This window comes from Theropithecus gelada, chromosome 2 (assembly GCF_003255815.1).
Source record: "Theropithecus gelada isolate Dixy chromosome 2, Tgel_1.0, whole genome shotgun sequence".
Lineage (NCBI taxonomy): Eukaryota > Metazoa > Chordata > Mammalia > Primates > Cercopithecidae > Theropithecus > Theropithecus gelada.
The window spans coordinates 155682167-155700258 of record NC_037669.1 but is presented as its reverse complement, the minus strand read 5'-3'; the positions used below and the strand labels follow the sequence as shown (position 1 = coordinate 155700258).

The 18092-nt window shown below is 37.0% G+C and overlaps 1 protein-coding gene across 2 annotated transcripts in view; it reads right to left on the bottom strand.

Annotated features, from left to right (window-relative positions):
- The window catches only part of STAG1 (stromal antigen 1), a 402456-nt gene that overhangs the window by 127021 nt on the left and 257343 nt on the right, over positions 1–18092 (bottom strand). For both annotated transcript variants that reach the window (XM_025375719.1, XM_025375720.1), the window contains exons 10-13: positions 13563–13686; positions 9799–9897; positions 8666–8745; positions 3771–3878 (exon numbers count right to left, since the gene is read on the bottom strand). In XM_025375719.1, the coding sequence (XP_025231504.1) occupies positions 3771–3878; positions 8666–8745; positions 9799–9897; positions 13563–13686 (411 nt within the window). The remainder of the gene's footprint in view (positions 1–3770; positions 3879–8665; positions 8746–9798; positions 9898–13562; positions 13687–18092) is intronic.

The window sequence follows — 18092 nt, the reverse complement described above, 5'->3', positions numbered from 1 at the left end:
AACCAAAGTAAAAGATCTCTACAAACAAAACTATAAAACACAGATGAAAGAAACTGGAGAGGATATTTAAAACAAAAACAACAACAACAACAAAAAAGACATCTCATGCTCTTGGATTGTAAGAATTAAGACTGTTTAAAATGTCCATACTACTCAAATTGATATACAGATTCTATGCAATCCCTGTATCAAAGACATTTTTTATAGAAATTCAAAAAAAAAACCCTAAAATTCATATGGCCCCACAAATTACCCACAATAAGCAAAGCAATCTTGAGCAAAAGCTGGAGGCTTTACACCACCTGACTTTAGAATATAATACAAAGTCTTATTACCCCAAATGGCATAATCCTGGCATAAAAACAGACACATATACCAATGCAACAGAACAGATAACCCAGAAATAAGTGCACACAGTTACAGCTAACTGATTTTCGGCAAAGGCACCAAGAACATATCGTGGGGAAAGGACAGCTTCTTCTTCAATAAATAGTAGTGAACTGCTGGGTGTGGTGACACGTACCTGTAATCCCAGCTACTCGGGAGGCTGAGGCAGAAGAATTGCTTGAACCCAGGAGGTGGAGGTTGCAGTGAGCTGAAATCGCGCCACTGCACTCCATCCTGGGCGACAGAGTGAGACTCCGTCTTGGAAAAAAAAAAAAAAAAAAAGAGAAAGAAAACACTGGGGATGCTTAAGAATATTAGTCTGGGTAGAGTTTTGGGGCAAGACCTCAATAGCATGTGCAACAAAAGGAAAAACAGAAAATTGAGATTATATCAAGCAAAAAAGTTTCTATACAGCAAAGGGATCAATAAAGAGACAACCTGTAGAATAGGTGAAAATATTGGCCAACTATTCATCTGACAAGGGATATAAGGAACTCAAACAACTCCTTAGTAAAAATGAAAACAATCCAATTTACAAATGGGCAAATGATCTGAATAGACATTTCTCAAAGGAAGACATACCAGTGGTCAACTGGTATACAAAAAAGTGCTCTCATCATTTATTACAAAGAAAATGCAAATACAAAATCACAATGAGATATCATCTTACCTCATTTTCAACAGTTATTATCAAAAAGACAAAAGAATAACATGCTGGCCAGGATGCAGAGAAAGGGGAATGCTAGTACACTGTTCGTAGGAAGCTAAACTAGTATAGCAACTGTGGAAAACAGTATGGAGGTTCCTCAAAAAACTAAAAACATCTACCATATGATCAAGCAACTCCACTGCTAAGTATATATCTACAAGAAAAAAAAAATCAGCATATCAAAGAGCTATCTGCACTGCCATGTTCAGTACAGTACTATTGATAGTAGTGAGATATGGAATCAACCTAAGTGTCCATCAACGTTTGAATGGATAAACAAATGTGGTATTTATACACAATGGAATATTATTTAGCCATAAAAAGGAAATCCTGTCATTTGCAGTGACACAGATGGAACTAGATGACATTATGTTAAGTGAATTAAGCCAAGCACAGAAGGACAAATATCTCATGTTCTCACTTATATGTGGGAGTTAAAAAAAGGTTGATCTCCTGGAGGCACAGTACAATGATTGCTACCAGAGGGCGGAATAAAGAGAGGTTGGTTAATGGGTCCAAAAATACAGTTAGAAGAAATAAGTTTTAGTGTTTGATAGCACAGTAGGGTGACTATAGTTAACAATAATTTATGGAATATTTCAAAATAGCTATTAATAGAAGATTTGGAAAGTTCCCAACACAAAGAAATAATACATATTTGAGGTGATGGATATCCTACTTACCTAATTTGACCATTACACATTAGATGCATGTATCAAAATATCACATGTACTCTATAAATGTCTATCAATTTTTAAAGTATAAAAAATTTAGCCAATATTTCAAACATAGAAAAATATAATACAGATATAAAATAAGTACATTCTAAGTAAGACTTTTTCTAACTTAAGAGTTACCAGTTTATGGCTTCTACTATACAGAGAACCCATCTCAAGTTTATTTTCTCTCTGAAACTACAGAAACAACAAATTATTTCTAAAAACACAAAGTTCTTTGACAAGTTAAGTGGAGAATAGACTAATTAGAATATAATAAACCTGAAAAAAGAAAGGCTACAGTACCTCCTTGATAGCGGTGACAGACAACATCCAAAGATAAATATAAAATCAGCATTATTTTACTAGCCAGAGGTGTCAGAGTCACTAGGAAATTCAATATTATTTTAAGTCATGCCTGAAAACCTTGACTTTCTTCCTCTTCATTTTCATTGCCAGCATGCACAGTAAGTAGCTGGTTTCCTTCTTAATGGAGATTTCTTACACTCAAATAACTTTTCTCACTTTGAAAGGTACAAGTGAGTAGAGAACAATTTTTATTGTAGCACTGAATGCAGATACTGGATAGAGGCCAGTCCTGCTCATTATCAAAGTTAGTCACTGATGCACAGCAGTTGCCTAGTCCATGATTTATATTTGTATTTCAGCATAATACGAAGTTAGCATATATAATAAACTTTTGTAATCACCTGTGAATATTATTCAAAGCTAGTAATTTAAATCCATAAACAAAAAAACAAAACACAAAGCAAAGCAAAAGATATACACATATAACCAAGAATATGTTTATAGTTTAAAAATGAATTAATCAGCTAGGTGCAATGGCTCATGCCTGTAATCCCAACACTTTGGGAGGCTGAGGTGGGAGGATCACTTGAGGCCAGGAGTTCAAGACCAGCCTGGGCAAGACAGCAAGACCCCATCTCTCAAAAAAAATATATATATATGTATACACACACACACACACATACATATAATATATTTTAAAATGTTTTACAGAATGAACTAATCTAATTATACAACATATACAGTAAATCACAATAAAAAATGTCCTTCCTAAGTGTTCACATGCATATACTCTCATTAGCTTTATGCTTTACCAAAAAATAAGGTTTAAAAAAAAATTAAACTGCAACTATATATATATAAAACTTTCAGAATTACTATGAATTACTGATTAAAATAATCCTCATCATGCCCAGGTGTGGTGGCTCACGCCTGTAATCCCAGTACTCTGAGTGGCTGAGGCAGGCGAATTACCTGAGGTCGGGCGTTCAACACCAGCCTGACCAACATGAAGAAACCCTGTCTCTAATAAAAATATAAAATTAGCTGGGCAGGATGGTGCATGACTGTAATCCCAGCTACTTGGGAGGCTGAGGCAGGACAATCACTTGAACCTGGGAGGCAGAAGTTGTGGTGAGTTGAGATTGTGCCACTGTACTGTAGCCTGGGCAACAAGAGTGAAACTCCATCTCAAAAAATTAAAAAATAAATAAATAATCAATCATCATAATGGAGAAAATGAAAAAACATTAAAACTTGGGAGGCATTTTAAAGGTGATACTGCTTCACATTTAGATTACAAATGTTGAGAAAGTAAGATCAAATCTCAGAATTTTAAAGAAAAAACTAGTGATGAATTATCAATTATGTTAGCTTTCATAAGTTTCATGCACTCCTCCAATCTCCACTCACATCTAGCTGAGAATCATCCTCTCAGATTTCAGAAAAAAGGAGTATGTCACAAGGTACAGCATCCTGAAGGGTGTGATTCATAATGTATACATAGGCTATGAGGCTGTTATAGCCCTCAGAGTATGAGATGGACATTTTCAGCACTGTGTTCAGTCACTATTACTCTCTCCTACAAACTCTAAAACAACAACAAAACAACATAGAAAAGTAGAATCTGTTTTCAAAGATAATCAGCTCACTTTTTGTGAAGGAACTCTCCAGCTGCCACAGCAACAGGGCGATGTGCCGAGTACACCAAGTGGTAAACATTTTCACAGTCTTCATTGGAAAGAGCTTCTTCACTTCCACTGAAAAATACAGAAAGTAACATCTGATCTAAAGCAAATGTTTATTTTCAGTTTTACTTTTATTTAAACTTTGTAAAGTTCACTATAAAATTCAAGGCTTAATAATTTTTGTCTCATCTTTTATCTTACTTTGAAAGTTATGTTTCTTCTTTTAGTATAAAAGACAGTAACACAAAATTCAGAAAATAAAGATTCAACAAGAAGAAAATAAAATGCCCACAATTATTCTACTTTTTATTTATTTATTTATTTTTTTTGAGACAGGGTCTTGCTGTGTCACCCAGGCTGGAGTGCAACAGCATGATCTTGGTTCACCACAACTTCTGCCTCCCAGTTTCAAGTGATTCTCCTGCCTCAGCCACCCGAGCAGCTGAGATTATAGGCACCCAACACCACGCTCAGCTAATTTTTTGTATTTTTAGTAGAAACGAGGTTTCGTCATGTTGGCCAGACTGTTCTCTAACTCCTGACTTCAGGTAATCTACCTGCTTCATCCTCCCAAAGTGCTGGGGTTATAGGCATGAGCCACTGCGTCTGGCCTTCTTCTACAGCTTAAAATCTTAGAGCCAGGCACGGTGGCTCATGCCTATAATCCCAGCACTTTGGGTGGCGAAGGAGGGTAGATTACCTGAGGTCAGGAGTTAGAGACCAGCCTGGCCAACACAGCAAAACCCTATCTGTACTGAAAATACAAAAATTAGCCAGGCGTGTTGATATGTACCTGTAGTCTCAGCTACTTGGGAGGCAGAGGCAGGAGAATCGCTTGAACCTGGGAGGCAGAGGTTGCAGTGAGTCAAGATTGTGCCACTGCACTCTAGCCTGGGCGACAGAGCCAGCCAGACTCAGTCTCAAAAAAAAAAAAAAAAAAAAAAAATTTGGGTAGAATAAAAACATACTTCCAAGTAACCTGCAATTACACTGGAAACCACAAAGGTAATTAAAGGTTTCACAGACATTTATTTATTATTGTCTATTAAAATACTACATGTCTAAATTTTTAGGACATACATGAGTACTTAAAGGTGTATTTATTACTTTAGATATAGTTATTAGAAAACAAAAAACAAATGAGCTAAAAGAACCTGGTTCTTTACAAACAGTAAGATGGACAAACCTGACATGACTTATGAAGAAAAAGAGAATACGAATAAAATAGAGGATGAAAAGAATTAAGAAAGAATGAGTCTTGGAAAGTAATAAGAAGATCATGAACTATAAAATTATAAAACTGTGATAAAACATTTTTAAAAGTTTGCAAAAATGTCAACAGTAACACAAAAGAAATAACATTTAATTAATTAATTAATTTTTTTTTTTTTTGAGACAGTTTCTTTCGCAGAGGCTGAAGTGCAGTGGCCCTATCTCGGCTCACAGCAACCTCCGTCTCCTGGGTTCAAGCGATTCTCCTGCCTCAGCCTCCTGAGTAGTTGGGATTACAGGTGCCTGCCACCACACCCGACTAATTTTCTGTATTTTTAGTAGAGATGGGGTTTCACCATGTTGGCCAGGCTGCTCTCGAACTCCTGACCTCAAGTTATCTGCCCGGCTCAACCTCTTACAGTGTTTGGATTACAAGCATGAGGTACTGCGCTCAGCCAATAGAATTTAATTTAGATGGTTAATCACGGAAGAAATAGAAATGATAACAGACCCCTTGCACAAAAGAAATTAAAAACTGGCTGGGCAGGGTGGCTCACGCCTGTTAATCCCAGCACTTTGGGAGGCCAAGGAGGTGGATCACTTGAGGTCAGGAGTTCAAGACGGGCCTGGCCAACATAGTGAAGTCCCATCTCTACTAAAAATACAAAAATAAGGCGTGATGCCACGTGCCTGTAACCTCAGCTACCGGGAGGCTGTGGCATAAGAATCACCTGAATCTGGGAGGCAGAGGTTGCAGTGAGCCGAGATTGCGCCAGTGCACTCTAGCCTGGGTGACTTAGTGAGACTCTGTATCCAAGAAAAAAAAGAAAGAAATTGACTGTCACAGTTTTAATAAGATAATTCTCTTATAGTTTCAAGAAATAATTAATCTCTGTCTTAGGACACTTCTTTCAGAAGAGAAAAAAAAAAAAAAAGGGCAAGAAACTATTGAAAGTATCTTACAGCCCGGCTCAGTGACTCACGCCTGAAATCCCAGCACTTTGGGAGGCTGAGGTGGGTAGATCACTTCAGGTCAGGAGTTCAACATCAACCTGGCCAACATGGCAAAACTCCATCTCTATTAAAATAAAAAAAGTAGCTGAGCGTGGTGGTGCGTGCCTATAATCCCAGCTACTCGGGAGGGTGAGATATGAGAATCTCTTAAACCTGGGAGGTGAAGGTTGCAGTGAACTGAGATCATACCACTGCACTCCAGTCTGGGTGACAGAGTAAGGCTCTGTCTCCAAAAAAACAAAAAAAGGTATTTTACAAAGAGAATACAAGACTACAACCTTGATTTTGAAGTTGGAAAAGGACAAGAAAAAAATGTCAAATTTACTCATCAACACGAACGTAAAATCCTAAGATATTAAATATAATACTGCATTTAAATAAAACAAAATATATCATGTTAAAAAAATTTATTCTAGCAATGCAATAGTGTTTACCATTAGACAAGTCTATTAATTTAACTTAGGCACGTTAATGAAACAAAAACCCCAGAAAACTCAGAATGCAAAGGAACTTCTATCATATTAAAATCTATGACAGAAACAAATAATTTTAAATGATTTCCTAGGACAAGAACAGGAATAGCTATCAGTGACACTGTTACAGTGCTGAAGGTGCTGTCTATGCAATTAGACAAGAGAATGAAATAAAAGTTACAAGGTTAGAAAAGGGAGAGACAGGTCAGGCATGGTGGCTCATATCTGTAATCCCAGCACTTTAGGAGGTCCAGGTGGGTGGATCACTTGAGGTCAGGGATTCGAGACCAGCCTGGCCAACATGGTGAAACTCCGTCTCTACTAAAAATATAAAAATTAGCTGGGCTTGGTGGCATGTGCCTGTAATCCCGGCTACTTGGGAGGCTGAGGCAGGACAATCGCTTGAACCAAGAGGTGGAGGTTGTAAGCTGAGACCACGCCACCGCATTCTAGACTGCGCAACAGAGCAAGACTCTGTCTCAAAAAAAAAAAAAAAAAAAAAGGGAAAAGGAAGAGACAAAACTGAACTGAAACTGTTTGCAGGTTATATGATAATCTACATACTAAAATCAACAAAATCAACAAACTACTAGAATGCATTTTGGAACTCAGAACCTAAGAGTTCAAATAGGGTCCACATACTAGACCAACACAAAAATTAAAGGTTCTCTTCCTCAGCAGTAACCAAGCAGAAAATACTAAATACTATTCTAACAAAAATAGCATAAGGTATTTCAGAATTAACTTACTAAATAATGCACAACCTCTATGAGAAAATTAAACCCATTAAGACCTAATGATATTTAAAGAAAGAAATCCAGCTGGGCATGGAGGTATATGCCTGCCATCCCAGCTACTTGTGAGGCTAAGAAAAGAGGATCACCTCAGTTCAGGAGTTAGCAGTTTTAATGTGCCATGATCACATCTGTTAATATACTCCAGCACGAGCAATACAGTAAGAATTCTTCTCTTTAAAAAAGAGGAGAATTCCAGCATGTTCATGCATAAGTGATATAACATAACAAAGTACTTTAAATTCTCCTAAATTTATCATAAAAGTCAATGGAGTTCCAACATTCAAAATCCCAGGCAGGGTTTTTGAGGCACTTGACAAGTATATTTTTAAAATTCATATCAAACAAAAAGCAGCCATAAGAAGGTAAGTAGATTTTGAAAAAAAAGACAAAGAGGAGAAAACGACCCCATATTTAGAACATGTATTATAAAGCCACAATAATAAAGAGCACAGTGTTAGAGCCAAAATGTAAAAGGATTTCAAACAACAGTAGATCCCCGCATAGATATTTAGTTCGTGATAGATGTACCATCACAAAATAGGAAGAGGAGGATTTGTTATGTACGACTTTGCTAGGATATATTCTCTCACATAGATTCTATCTAGTTTTTAGTCAAACCCGTAGAAATACAGCTATAACATTTCTATTTTGAAATCTCTATCATATTAGTGAGACAATTTAATTGCTTTATTTTTTTCTTCTATATAATTCCAAAAAAAAGCCTATTTGGGAAACTGTCCCTTTGAGGGTTCTTCCTTTTGCAGCCTTCTTTCTCTCTGAGTCATTCATTCATTCTTTCATTCATTTATTTTTGATACAGGGTCCTGCTATATCATCTATGCTGGAATGCAGTGGCTCCATCACGACTCACTGCAGCTTTGACCTCCTGGGCTCAAGCTACCCTCCCACCTTAGCCTCCTAAGTAGCTAGGACAACAGGCATGTGCCACCATGCCAGTTAATTTTTTTTATTATTTGTAGAGACAGGGTCTCCTCTATGTTGCCCAGGCTGTTCTTGAACCTCTGGGCTCAAGTGATCCTCCCACCTCAGCCTCCCAAAATGCTGGGATTATAGGTAGGAGCCAACATACTGGGCCTGCTTTGTTTTAAACAGAAAGGTAAGTTACATCATTGATATTTTCTCTAGGTAATTTTTATGTGGAAGAAGTAAACAATAGTTAAAATAAAAAACAAAAACAGAAAAAAACAGAAAACACTGTTTTAAATCTAATCTTAAAACATAGAAGTAGAACCTAAAATGATAAATATATACATAAGGACTATACATAGATAGGACATTAAAAATCCTGGGGAAAAAGCATTAAAATATCAATAAAGTTAAAACAGTAATAGATATTACTTACTGAAGTATCAGAGTAACCAATCGAATAGCTTCCACAGCAACATCATACTCTTTATCAAGTGTCATTGACACAATGCGATCCTGAAAAAAAAGTTGTAAAACACACCAACTATGAACAGAAAATAAGCTGGGACAGACCTAATATAATGTATTCTGGGATATATATGCAATACTAATGATGGGTTAAAGAAAAAGCTTTACTCTTGAAACTGCAGTATCATAGTCCTACTCACACAAAGGGGATATTAGTATAAATGTTTGTAATTTAAAACCTTTCTCAACAATTGCTATTCCCTAAACCCTGTATCAGGTAAGCCTTAACTTACAAAATTACTATCTTTATAAAAAGCTGTAAAGAAAATTAAGCAGGTGAACCTTCTTCCAAAGGTAATAAATAAGAACTCATGGTAGTATCTTTTGTAAAGCAGAGATTCACTTATCTATTTCATATGAGTTTATTTAAAGAACATGTAGTAAAAGCAGGGGTCCCCAAGCCTGGTCTGTAGCCTGTTAGGAACTGGGCCACGCAGCAAGGGGTGAGTGGCAGGTGAGTAAGTGAGCCAGCGAAGTTGTTTCATCTGTATTTACAGCTATTCTCCATCACTCCCACTACCGCCTGAACTCCATCTCTTGTCACATCAGCAGTGACATTAGATTTTCAATAGGAACAACAGGAACATGAACCCTATTGTGAACTGTGCATGCAAGGGATCTGTGCTGTGTGCTCCTTATGAGAATCTAATGCCTGATGATCTGTTACTGTCTCCCATTACCCCTAGATGGGACCATCTAGTTGTAGGAAAACAAGTTCAGGGCTGCAATGATTGTGCAAACATATACATTGTGGTGAGTTGTATAACTGTTTCATTACATATTACAATGTAATAACAGAAATACAGTGCCCAATAAATGTAATGTACTTGAATCATCCTGAAACCATCCCCTCAACCCCCACCTCAGTCCATGGAAAAAACTGTCTTCCATGAAACTGGTCCCTGGTGCCAAAAAGGCTAGGGACTGCTGTAATAAAGAATATGAACTAAACACTTATATGATAATGTAATTTGCTAAACTAGCTGTAACTAGCATTTGTAAAGAGAAAAATTAAATAAGCTTATCATTCTTGATGCTTACCTTGAATCGGTTAGTGAATAGTTCCAATTTGGGGAATAATTCTCTATTGGTATACAGACTCTGTAGAGCTTTCAAACACTTCAGCCTGACTTCCCCTTGCTTCAGAAATACAAATAAAAGCACAACATAAGGAATCAATTCCACACTACAGTTTTCAAGTCTATATGAGGACTAAAATTTAGCTTAACCATTCAACTTACTGCATATTGTAACTCAACACAGGATGAGACTGAAGAATTATATAGTGTGTGTTGCCCTTATATGTAAAAAAAAAAAAAAAAAAAAAAAAAAAAAGCACTGAAAACACCTTAGTTACTTGAGAGTAAGTTATGCCTATTTCAAGTATTTATCAACTCTGACTCAACATGTAGTATATCCCACATCATCCAGAGGCACAGAGAGAGAATTTTAAACCTATAATTAGGGAAAAGTATGTTTATTTGCCCTTTATGTAATTATTGAATAATCCCATGGAAAGACCTGATTTTTATACTAAAAGGTCATCATTTATTCATGCAACAAATATTTACTGGATTCATTTTATATTCCAGGGACAGCAGTCAGGAAAACAGAAATAACACAATGTTTAAAACAGAGGCAAAATGACACAGTGAAGAGTCCTAGGAGTGCTATTTATTGGTGGAATGTCTTTAATAAAGTCATTAACTTGGAGTACACGATGATGGTGACCAAAATGCATTCAGGATCACCTAGAAATCTAGACAAGTCTCTCAAAAGATTTAAAGGGGATTAGTTTCTATCCTCTAAAAGAAGCTATGTGCTGTAACAGTAGGAGTCCAAGTTCTGGAATCAGACACAACTAAATTTTAGTTCCAGTTTATATAATTTATTAGCTACATGTAAGATAAGTATATTAAGTATATTATTAATCACTCTGATACTCAGGTTTCTCATTTATAAAATTATTGTAGGGATTAAGTGCAGAGATATGCTGGCAGAAGTTTTACCAACCAGCTCTGAGGAACAGGATTCTGAATTGTTCTATTTGCAAATTTATTTAATATAAATAGTGCTTTCATAGCCAATATTATCAGTGAGATGTCAATGAACTCATTTATGAAAAGAGATGCATAATCACTCTTTCGTAAGCTGATTCAAGCCTACACTAGCATACCATGAGCTGTGCTATGTGATGATGTAATACTTGTTGGTAAGTCACTAGCACATAAGGGAAAGCTGAAGTGCCTGTGGCAGGTGCTGCTGATGCCCTGTCCAGGTCCCCTTTACTGGGCTAATTCTTCAGCGTCCGCCTGTGTTAACTGCTAATGGTTCAATATCTCTATCTTTCTCTGGAGAATGGATCATGGTTTACTAGAACTACCCAGCGCATAGATCCCTAGGAGGTTATGCTCCATCTTTCCTCTCCCAACCACTCCCCTTCTCTTGCCCAGGTTGAGGCCCATAGCCAGTAAAGAAAGATATAAGTGTAAAACAGCCCAGCCTCCTTGCTTCTGGACAGGATATCTTCTAAGGTACAATTTACTCTCCAAACCTCCCTGTGAGATCAAGCTGAGATTAGACTTCTCCTGAAACCACATTTTCATTAGTCTGTTTCCTGCTTTGTCATACTTTCCTCACTTTTTTATAGGTTCCTGTTGTTTTTTGTTGTTGTTGTTTTTTTGAGGCAGAGTCTTGCTCTGTCACCCAGGCTGGAGTACAGTGGTGCAATCTCGGCCCACTGCAACCTCTGCCTCCTGGGTTCAAGTGATTCTCTTGTCTCAGCCTCCCGAGTAGCTGAAATTACAGGTGCCCACCACGCCTGGCTAAGTTTTCTATTTTCAGCAGAGACAGGGTTTTGCCATGCTGGTCTTGAACTCCTGACCTCAGGTGATCTGTCTGTCTCTGCCTCCCAAAATGCTGAGATTACAGATGTGAGCCATCATGCCCAGCCAATAGGTTACTCTTAAGAGTACAAACCTTGAAATATCATGAGCACAAAAGTCCCCAACTCAGGCTTGGCATCCAGGGAATGTGACCTATGATAGTTGGAACCAAGAGTGGTCCTGGGAATCAAGACTTCAATAATGGGATTCTGGGATTGGATTATTGAAGGCTGGATTGTTATTAGGTAAGACTCAATGGTAGTAGATGAAGTACTGATAGTTCCTGATGTAGGATAGCAGTTTGTTAGGATTTTCACTTTTACTTGAAAGGGGATGTGCATTAACTTGTGCAACATTTCTACACTGGAGGGAGCAGGGCAAACAGTAACTGCAAAAACTGTGAAATTGCGTGGCTATTGCTGAGTGTCACTGAAAGGTTAAAGAGAAAATCACAGTGCCAGGCTGCTTCATCACCAGTTCAAAGCCAAGTATTGCCTCTTTGGAAACATTTATCTCCTTTAGATAGAGAACTAATGCTACTAAAGACCAAGCCTAGCATTAAATTGTAAGTGTGACAGAATTTAAGAACTCTGAATCCCAGGCAAGTCTCTTATGTCTAAATAAGAGTTATGATATGAAAAAAGTAAAGTCTAAAGGATATCTGGGTAGATGCAGTGAGAATCTTGAACTCCCCATTTCCTCTGAATTTGTAGGCCTGAAAATACGGCTCATGCCCACTTGTTAGAGGACAATATATTTCCTCCTTACTCCATCCTTTGCTGAAAGACTACATGGAAGCCTCAAGTAAGGCAGGTGCCTATAGGACAATGCTAGTAGCCCTTGTCTTGATATAATACACAGACCTTCCTCCTGGTCATCAGACTAAGGACAAATCTCAGCACAGACCAAATGGAGAATTTGGCTCCCAGCAGCAATGGAGATATGAAGATCCCAGAATAGCAGAGATAACATAGCTTCTCCTGACCATCACAGTCAAGGGGGGTGGGAACATAATAATTGTAATAGGCAATAATTGAAGGGCAGCCCATAGGGATCTATGGAACTGGCTCACTGAATATGGTATTTCAGGAGGCAAGATAGGTAGAAAGCAAACAAAAGTATTATGTAACATATATAATGAAAGGATCAACAATAGATGAGCAAAAGGCTGATGACGGCTGTTCCTCTGTAAAGTCACCACAGGAACTTCTTAACAATTAAATAAGGTAGTATCCATGAAAATACTTCAGAAAACTGTAAAATAACTTATAATGGGAATGAAAATTCCAGTTGCTTTTATGGTAACTGCTCTACTTTGGGGCTCTAATATACTCTAATAGTATTTCTATTACAGTACCTAAATGCCACACCCGGCCAAATTCCAGTAACTTATCACTCCTACCTATGGTTATTCTCAGGATTACTTATTTAGGATTACTTATATGAAGGATTCCTTTTAAAGTCAGAAGGGAGAATTAGATTTTTAGATCAAATACTCTAAAATCCAACAAATCTATTCAAGTCTGATAAAGCACTCTACTATGATATGGTCCTAGAAAATTTAAAAAAAAAAAAAAAAAAAAAAGCCTGGTTTTTATATATTAAAAAAAAAAGAATTCTCCTTTGATTCTGAATTAGAAAAAGAATATAACGATTTTCTTTCTCCGAAAACTTGATATATACCAGGTTGTCAAACTTGGTTCAAGGCAATATTGTAACTAAATAACATAGGGTCTTCACCTGTGGGCAAATGCTTCAAGTTTCATCAGAATCATCAAGTAAATAGTTATTCAGCTGCATCATCATAAAATTTCCATATGATTACAACTCCTGAAAAATCAACTGCTGTCAATTTGATTCCTAGCATTTTAGTACTGAGACAAGCATAACTTCCATCAAAGTTAGAACAGAGTAACTTACCCTGTCATGAAGAGTCCAGCCAACATATTTTAGGTAACTGTCATTTAGGAAGGCATCACTATACATTTTCATCCACACTCCAATTTCTTCAATACAAATGGCTCTAATTTCAGCTATAGCATCACTAGAGAGGGGGAGAGAGAGAGAGAGAGAGAGAAGTAAGACAATCTCGAATTAATATACAAAGCTAGAATGCATTCATACTCACTTTCCATAAGCAATAAATATTTCTAATGCTGTTTGTATATATTTGCATTCTGAATGGCCTCCAACTTAAGTATCTTCTGTTTTTCATGTTTTCTATAAAATAAACACTACTAATACCAAACTGGGGAAAAAAGCTTCTATGAAACTATTTTGGCCCAATTACTGTTTTCACTGGGCTAGACAATGACATTTGGAGCTTTCTGAGAGCCTCACAACTATTAGAGCCAAGAAACATGTTAAACTTTCTAAGAAAATCAGAGTAAAAACATCCAAGTACAGAATAATGTTTCTCAAAAGAACTGTTAATCTTTTTTTTTAAAAAAATACTATTAAATGGAGTCTCGCTCTGTTGCCCAGGCTGGAGTGCAGTGACATGATTTTGGCTCACTGCAACTTCTGCCTCCCAGGTTCAAGTGATTCTCCTGCCTCAGCCTCCCAAGTAGCTGGGACTACAGGTGCAAGCCACCCCACCTGGGTGATTTTTGTAGTTTTAGTAGAGATGGGGTTTCATCATATTGACCACGGTGGTCTCAAACTCCTGACCTCAAGTGATCCACCCACCTTGGTCTCCCAAAATGCTGGAATTACAGGCATGAGCCACTGCGACCAGCCAGAATTGGGAATCTTTATAAGTTAGCACACATGTAATGAATTAAAAGAAAAAGCCCACTTTATTAAAGGCACAGGTCTTTCATCTGTAGTAATTTATTTTTTAGGCTGAGACACAGGGAAGAATAATCCACCTCTAGTCACAATGGTAACCATCTTGGTGGCAATACTGTGAAGTTATGGCAGAACAACCCCAAAAGTCAGAATTCTGGCTCATTGCCTAGATGGCTTTTCACCTCACTATAAGTAGGCAGCCAATATAACCCTCCTAGGATGACTTTCTTACTCTAATATCTGTGAATTGTAAACAAATACAATGTTAACATTTTTATAATCTTTCATCACAAGGTTATTCGCCTTAGCTTTAAGAAAATAGTAAGTATAATATCATAAATCCTAATTTTCTTTTGTAGATCAACCATCAAAGTTCCTGATTTACCATTCACAAATGTTAAAATTTTAAGTAATTTTTAATTATCCAATTTACAAAAGGCAATAATCTATCATTTTAGCTAAAATTTTAATGATAATTAAGGCACTTTTCTTAGTTTCTCTTTGGTGATAAAATTCCTTGCTCTAAGTCTCAGTTCTCTCTCGGCTCCTGTCGTTGCTTGAGGATAAAAATGGGGAAAACATTCTCTTCCCAAGCCATACTGCCAATTACAACCTTTAGTTTTCCTACATTTTTTGATAGTATCTCTTTCTCATGGAGAGGTTGTATAACATAGTAGCTAAAAGTACAGGCTCTTGAGAAAGACATCCTGAGTTCAAATCCTGGTTCTGCTATTTACTAGCTGTGTGACCTTGGGCAATTCCCTTTTTCTTAGGTTTCCTCATCTCTAAAATAGTTGTAATAGTACCACCTAGCTCACAGTTACTATGAAAATAAAATCACTTAATACAAATAAAAGATTTAGAATTGTACTTGGCATCCATTAATCCTTCCATTAAATGTTGGCTATTATAATCTTTCACTTTAGTTTCATCAATCTAGACATTTATAATGAATATAGTGTAAAAAGCAGCTCTACTGGCTGGGCACAGTGGCTCACGCCTGTAATCCCAGCACTTTGGGAGGCTGAGGTGGGCGGGTCACGAGATCGAGACCATCCTGGCTAATATGGTGAAACTCCATTTCTACTAAAAATACAAAAAATTAGCTGGCATGGTGGTGCGCCCCTGTAGTCCCAGCTACTTGGGAGGCTGAGGTAGGAGAATCATTTGAATCCCAGGAGGCGGAGACTGCAGTGAGCTGAGATCATGCCACTGCACTCCAGCCTGGGTGACAGAGCAAGATTCTGTCTCCCAAAAAAAAAAAAAAAAAAAAAAAAAGCAGCTCTACTATAAACTGTGAGGTGTTCCTAGACCTACATAATACTGAACACGTGTGGGACAAGAATATTTCTTTTTTCAGACAAAAAATTTCAGACATAAAACAAGGCACAGAGAACAATATAATGAATAACTGCATATCCACTGCTCAGCTAAGACATGTAATACAGTTAAAAATTCCTATATACCTCTGATACATCTCCCTTCCCAAGAGTAAATGACCGCCCTTGATTCAGTGAATATCAATTCTCTCTCTGTTTAATGTCATATGTATTGTTTTACATAAATATTATCCTGTAGGCATCCTTCTCCAACTTGCTTTTTTCACAAATCATATTCTGCAATTTATGCATACTGGTTTATAAAGCTCTGATGTTTTAATTTTAGCCAATGTCCACTCTTTCTTTCTATAAACATATTATAAATTATATATTATCTTACTAATAGAAATTTAAGTTGTTTCCAAGGTTTTGCTTTTACTAACAATGATTCCGTGAATATTCTTGTATGCTTCTCCCTGTGAAGGGAGTTTCCCTAGAGCAGTGTTTTAAAAATACTGCATTGGGACCCATTAGCACATTATAAAATTGATTCAGTGAGTGACAACAAACACATAAAAGTATATGGGACAGAAAATACCAAAATGCTCCACATGTAGTAGGCAAGTAAGTATTCTTTCTTGAAGCTACTGTGTACCTAATGTAGGACATAATCAACATCTGTGAGACACTGTTTTGATACCTACAAGTGAAATTATTGGGTGAGAAGCAATGCACATCTTCAACTTTATTAGATATTTTAAAATGTCTAAATCAGTGTTTCATATCCTTGCCTGACACTTGGTATTATCCTACTATTTAAAAATTTCCATCTCTGAGCTACAGCTTTGTACACTTTGTTTTCTATTGGGATGTCCAAACAAAAACAAGTTAACAGTAGCAAAAATAAAACTCCCCTCAAAAATCAAAACAACTATAAAATATATCTATAAAACACCCAAATCATATCATTTTAGCTCTTTCAGTCCTACCAAGTAGTATTTCCGCCAAGGATCCATTACATTTTTCCTCTGCTATACTACCCTTGTAAAAGACAATTCTATAAAAACCAGGCTAAGTCTTATTACACAATTTCATGGAAGCAGGATGAGGACAAAATCAATAGGCACAGCATGCTGATTAAAACTTAGTGACTATCGAGTATGGTAACTGCACATATACACAGTGAAATCATTCTTCCATCTAACTTTTCCATCTAACTCTTAGAGTTAGGTTAATTCTTAGAATTACCACTAATACTGAGATTATGAACGACTGCAACAGGCTAGAGAACATCAAGTCTTATCTTTACATCTTCAGCAGGGAAATCCTGTTCAAAACATTTTTTACACCCATCTCTACATCTATGCCTAATTTCTAATGTCTTTGTTGTTTCACCGACTAGACTACTGAACCGCTTATGTTCTCAGAACACAGGTTCTCTATATGCAATGCCGATTTTTTTTTTTTTAATTTCTGCTAAAAAAAAAAAAAAAAAAAAAAGCAGGTTATAAGTGCAGAACGTGCAGGTTTGTTACACAGGTACACATGTGCCATGGTGGTTTGCTGCACCTACTGACCCATCCTCTAAGTTCCCTCCCCTCACCCCCAACTCCCAACAGGCCCTGGTGTGTGCTGTTCCCCTGTGTGTGTCCATGTGTTCTCAATGTTCAGCTCCCACTTAAGAGTGAAAACATATGGTGTTTGGTTTTCTGCTCCTGTGTTAGTTTGCTGAGGATAATGGCTTCCAGCTTCATCCATGTCCTTGGAAAGGACATGATCTCACTCCTTTTTACAGCTACATCGTATTCCATGAACTATATGTACGACATTTGCTTTATCTAGTCTATCACTGATGGACATTTGGGTTGGTTTCACATTGCCAGTATTTTCATACCACATGTTTTCTAGGAATCCCAGTCCTTGTCTACTTCAGATGCCAGTCCAATCCTTCTCATCTTAACTTTAAAAATGTAAATATCCTTTTCTAGATTTGCAATTTGACAATGTGTGGCCAGAGAGCCTATTCTGTAGCTAGAAAAACTCCCTAGATGACTTGTCTCCTCTTTGGGTTCTAGCGCTCCAATCCACTTTGACTGCTGACACCACTCTGATAGATCATAATACATAATATATACATGTGAATAATCACATACGACACAGTAAAATTACAACTCTTGTGGTAGTTTTGAAGGATGTCCATAAATTCTTTGCTCCTTTCATTCCCCTTTTCTTGAGTGTGGGTATACTACGTAAAGTATCTGTGATGAATATAATGTAGTAGAAATGAAGAATTCTGACTCCTGAGGCTAAGAGACTGTTTTGTTCTCTCTGTGATCACTCT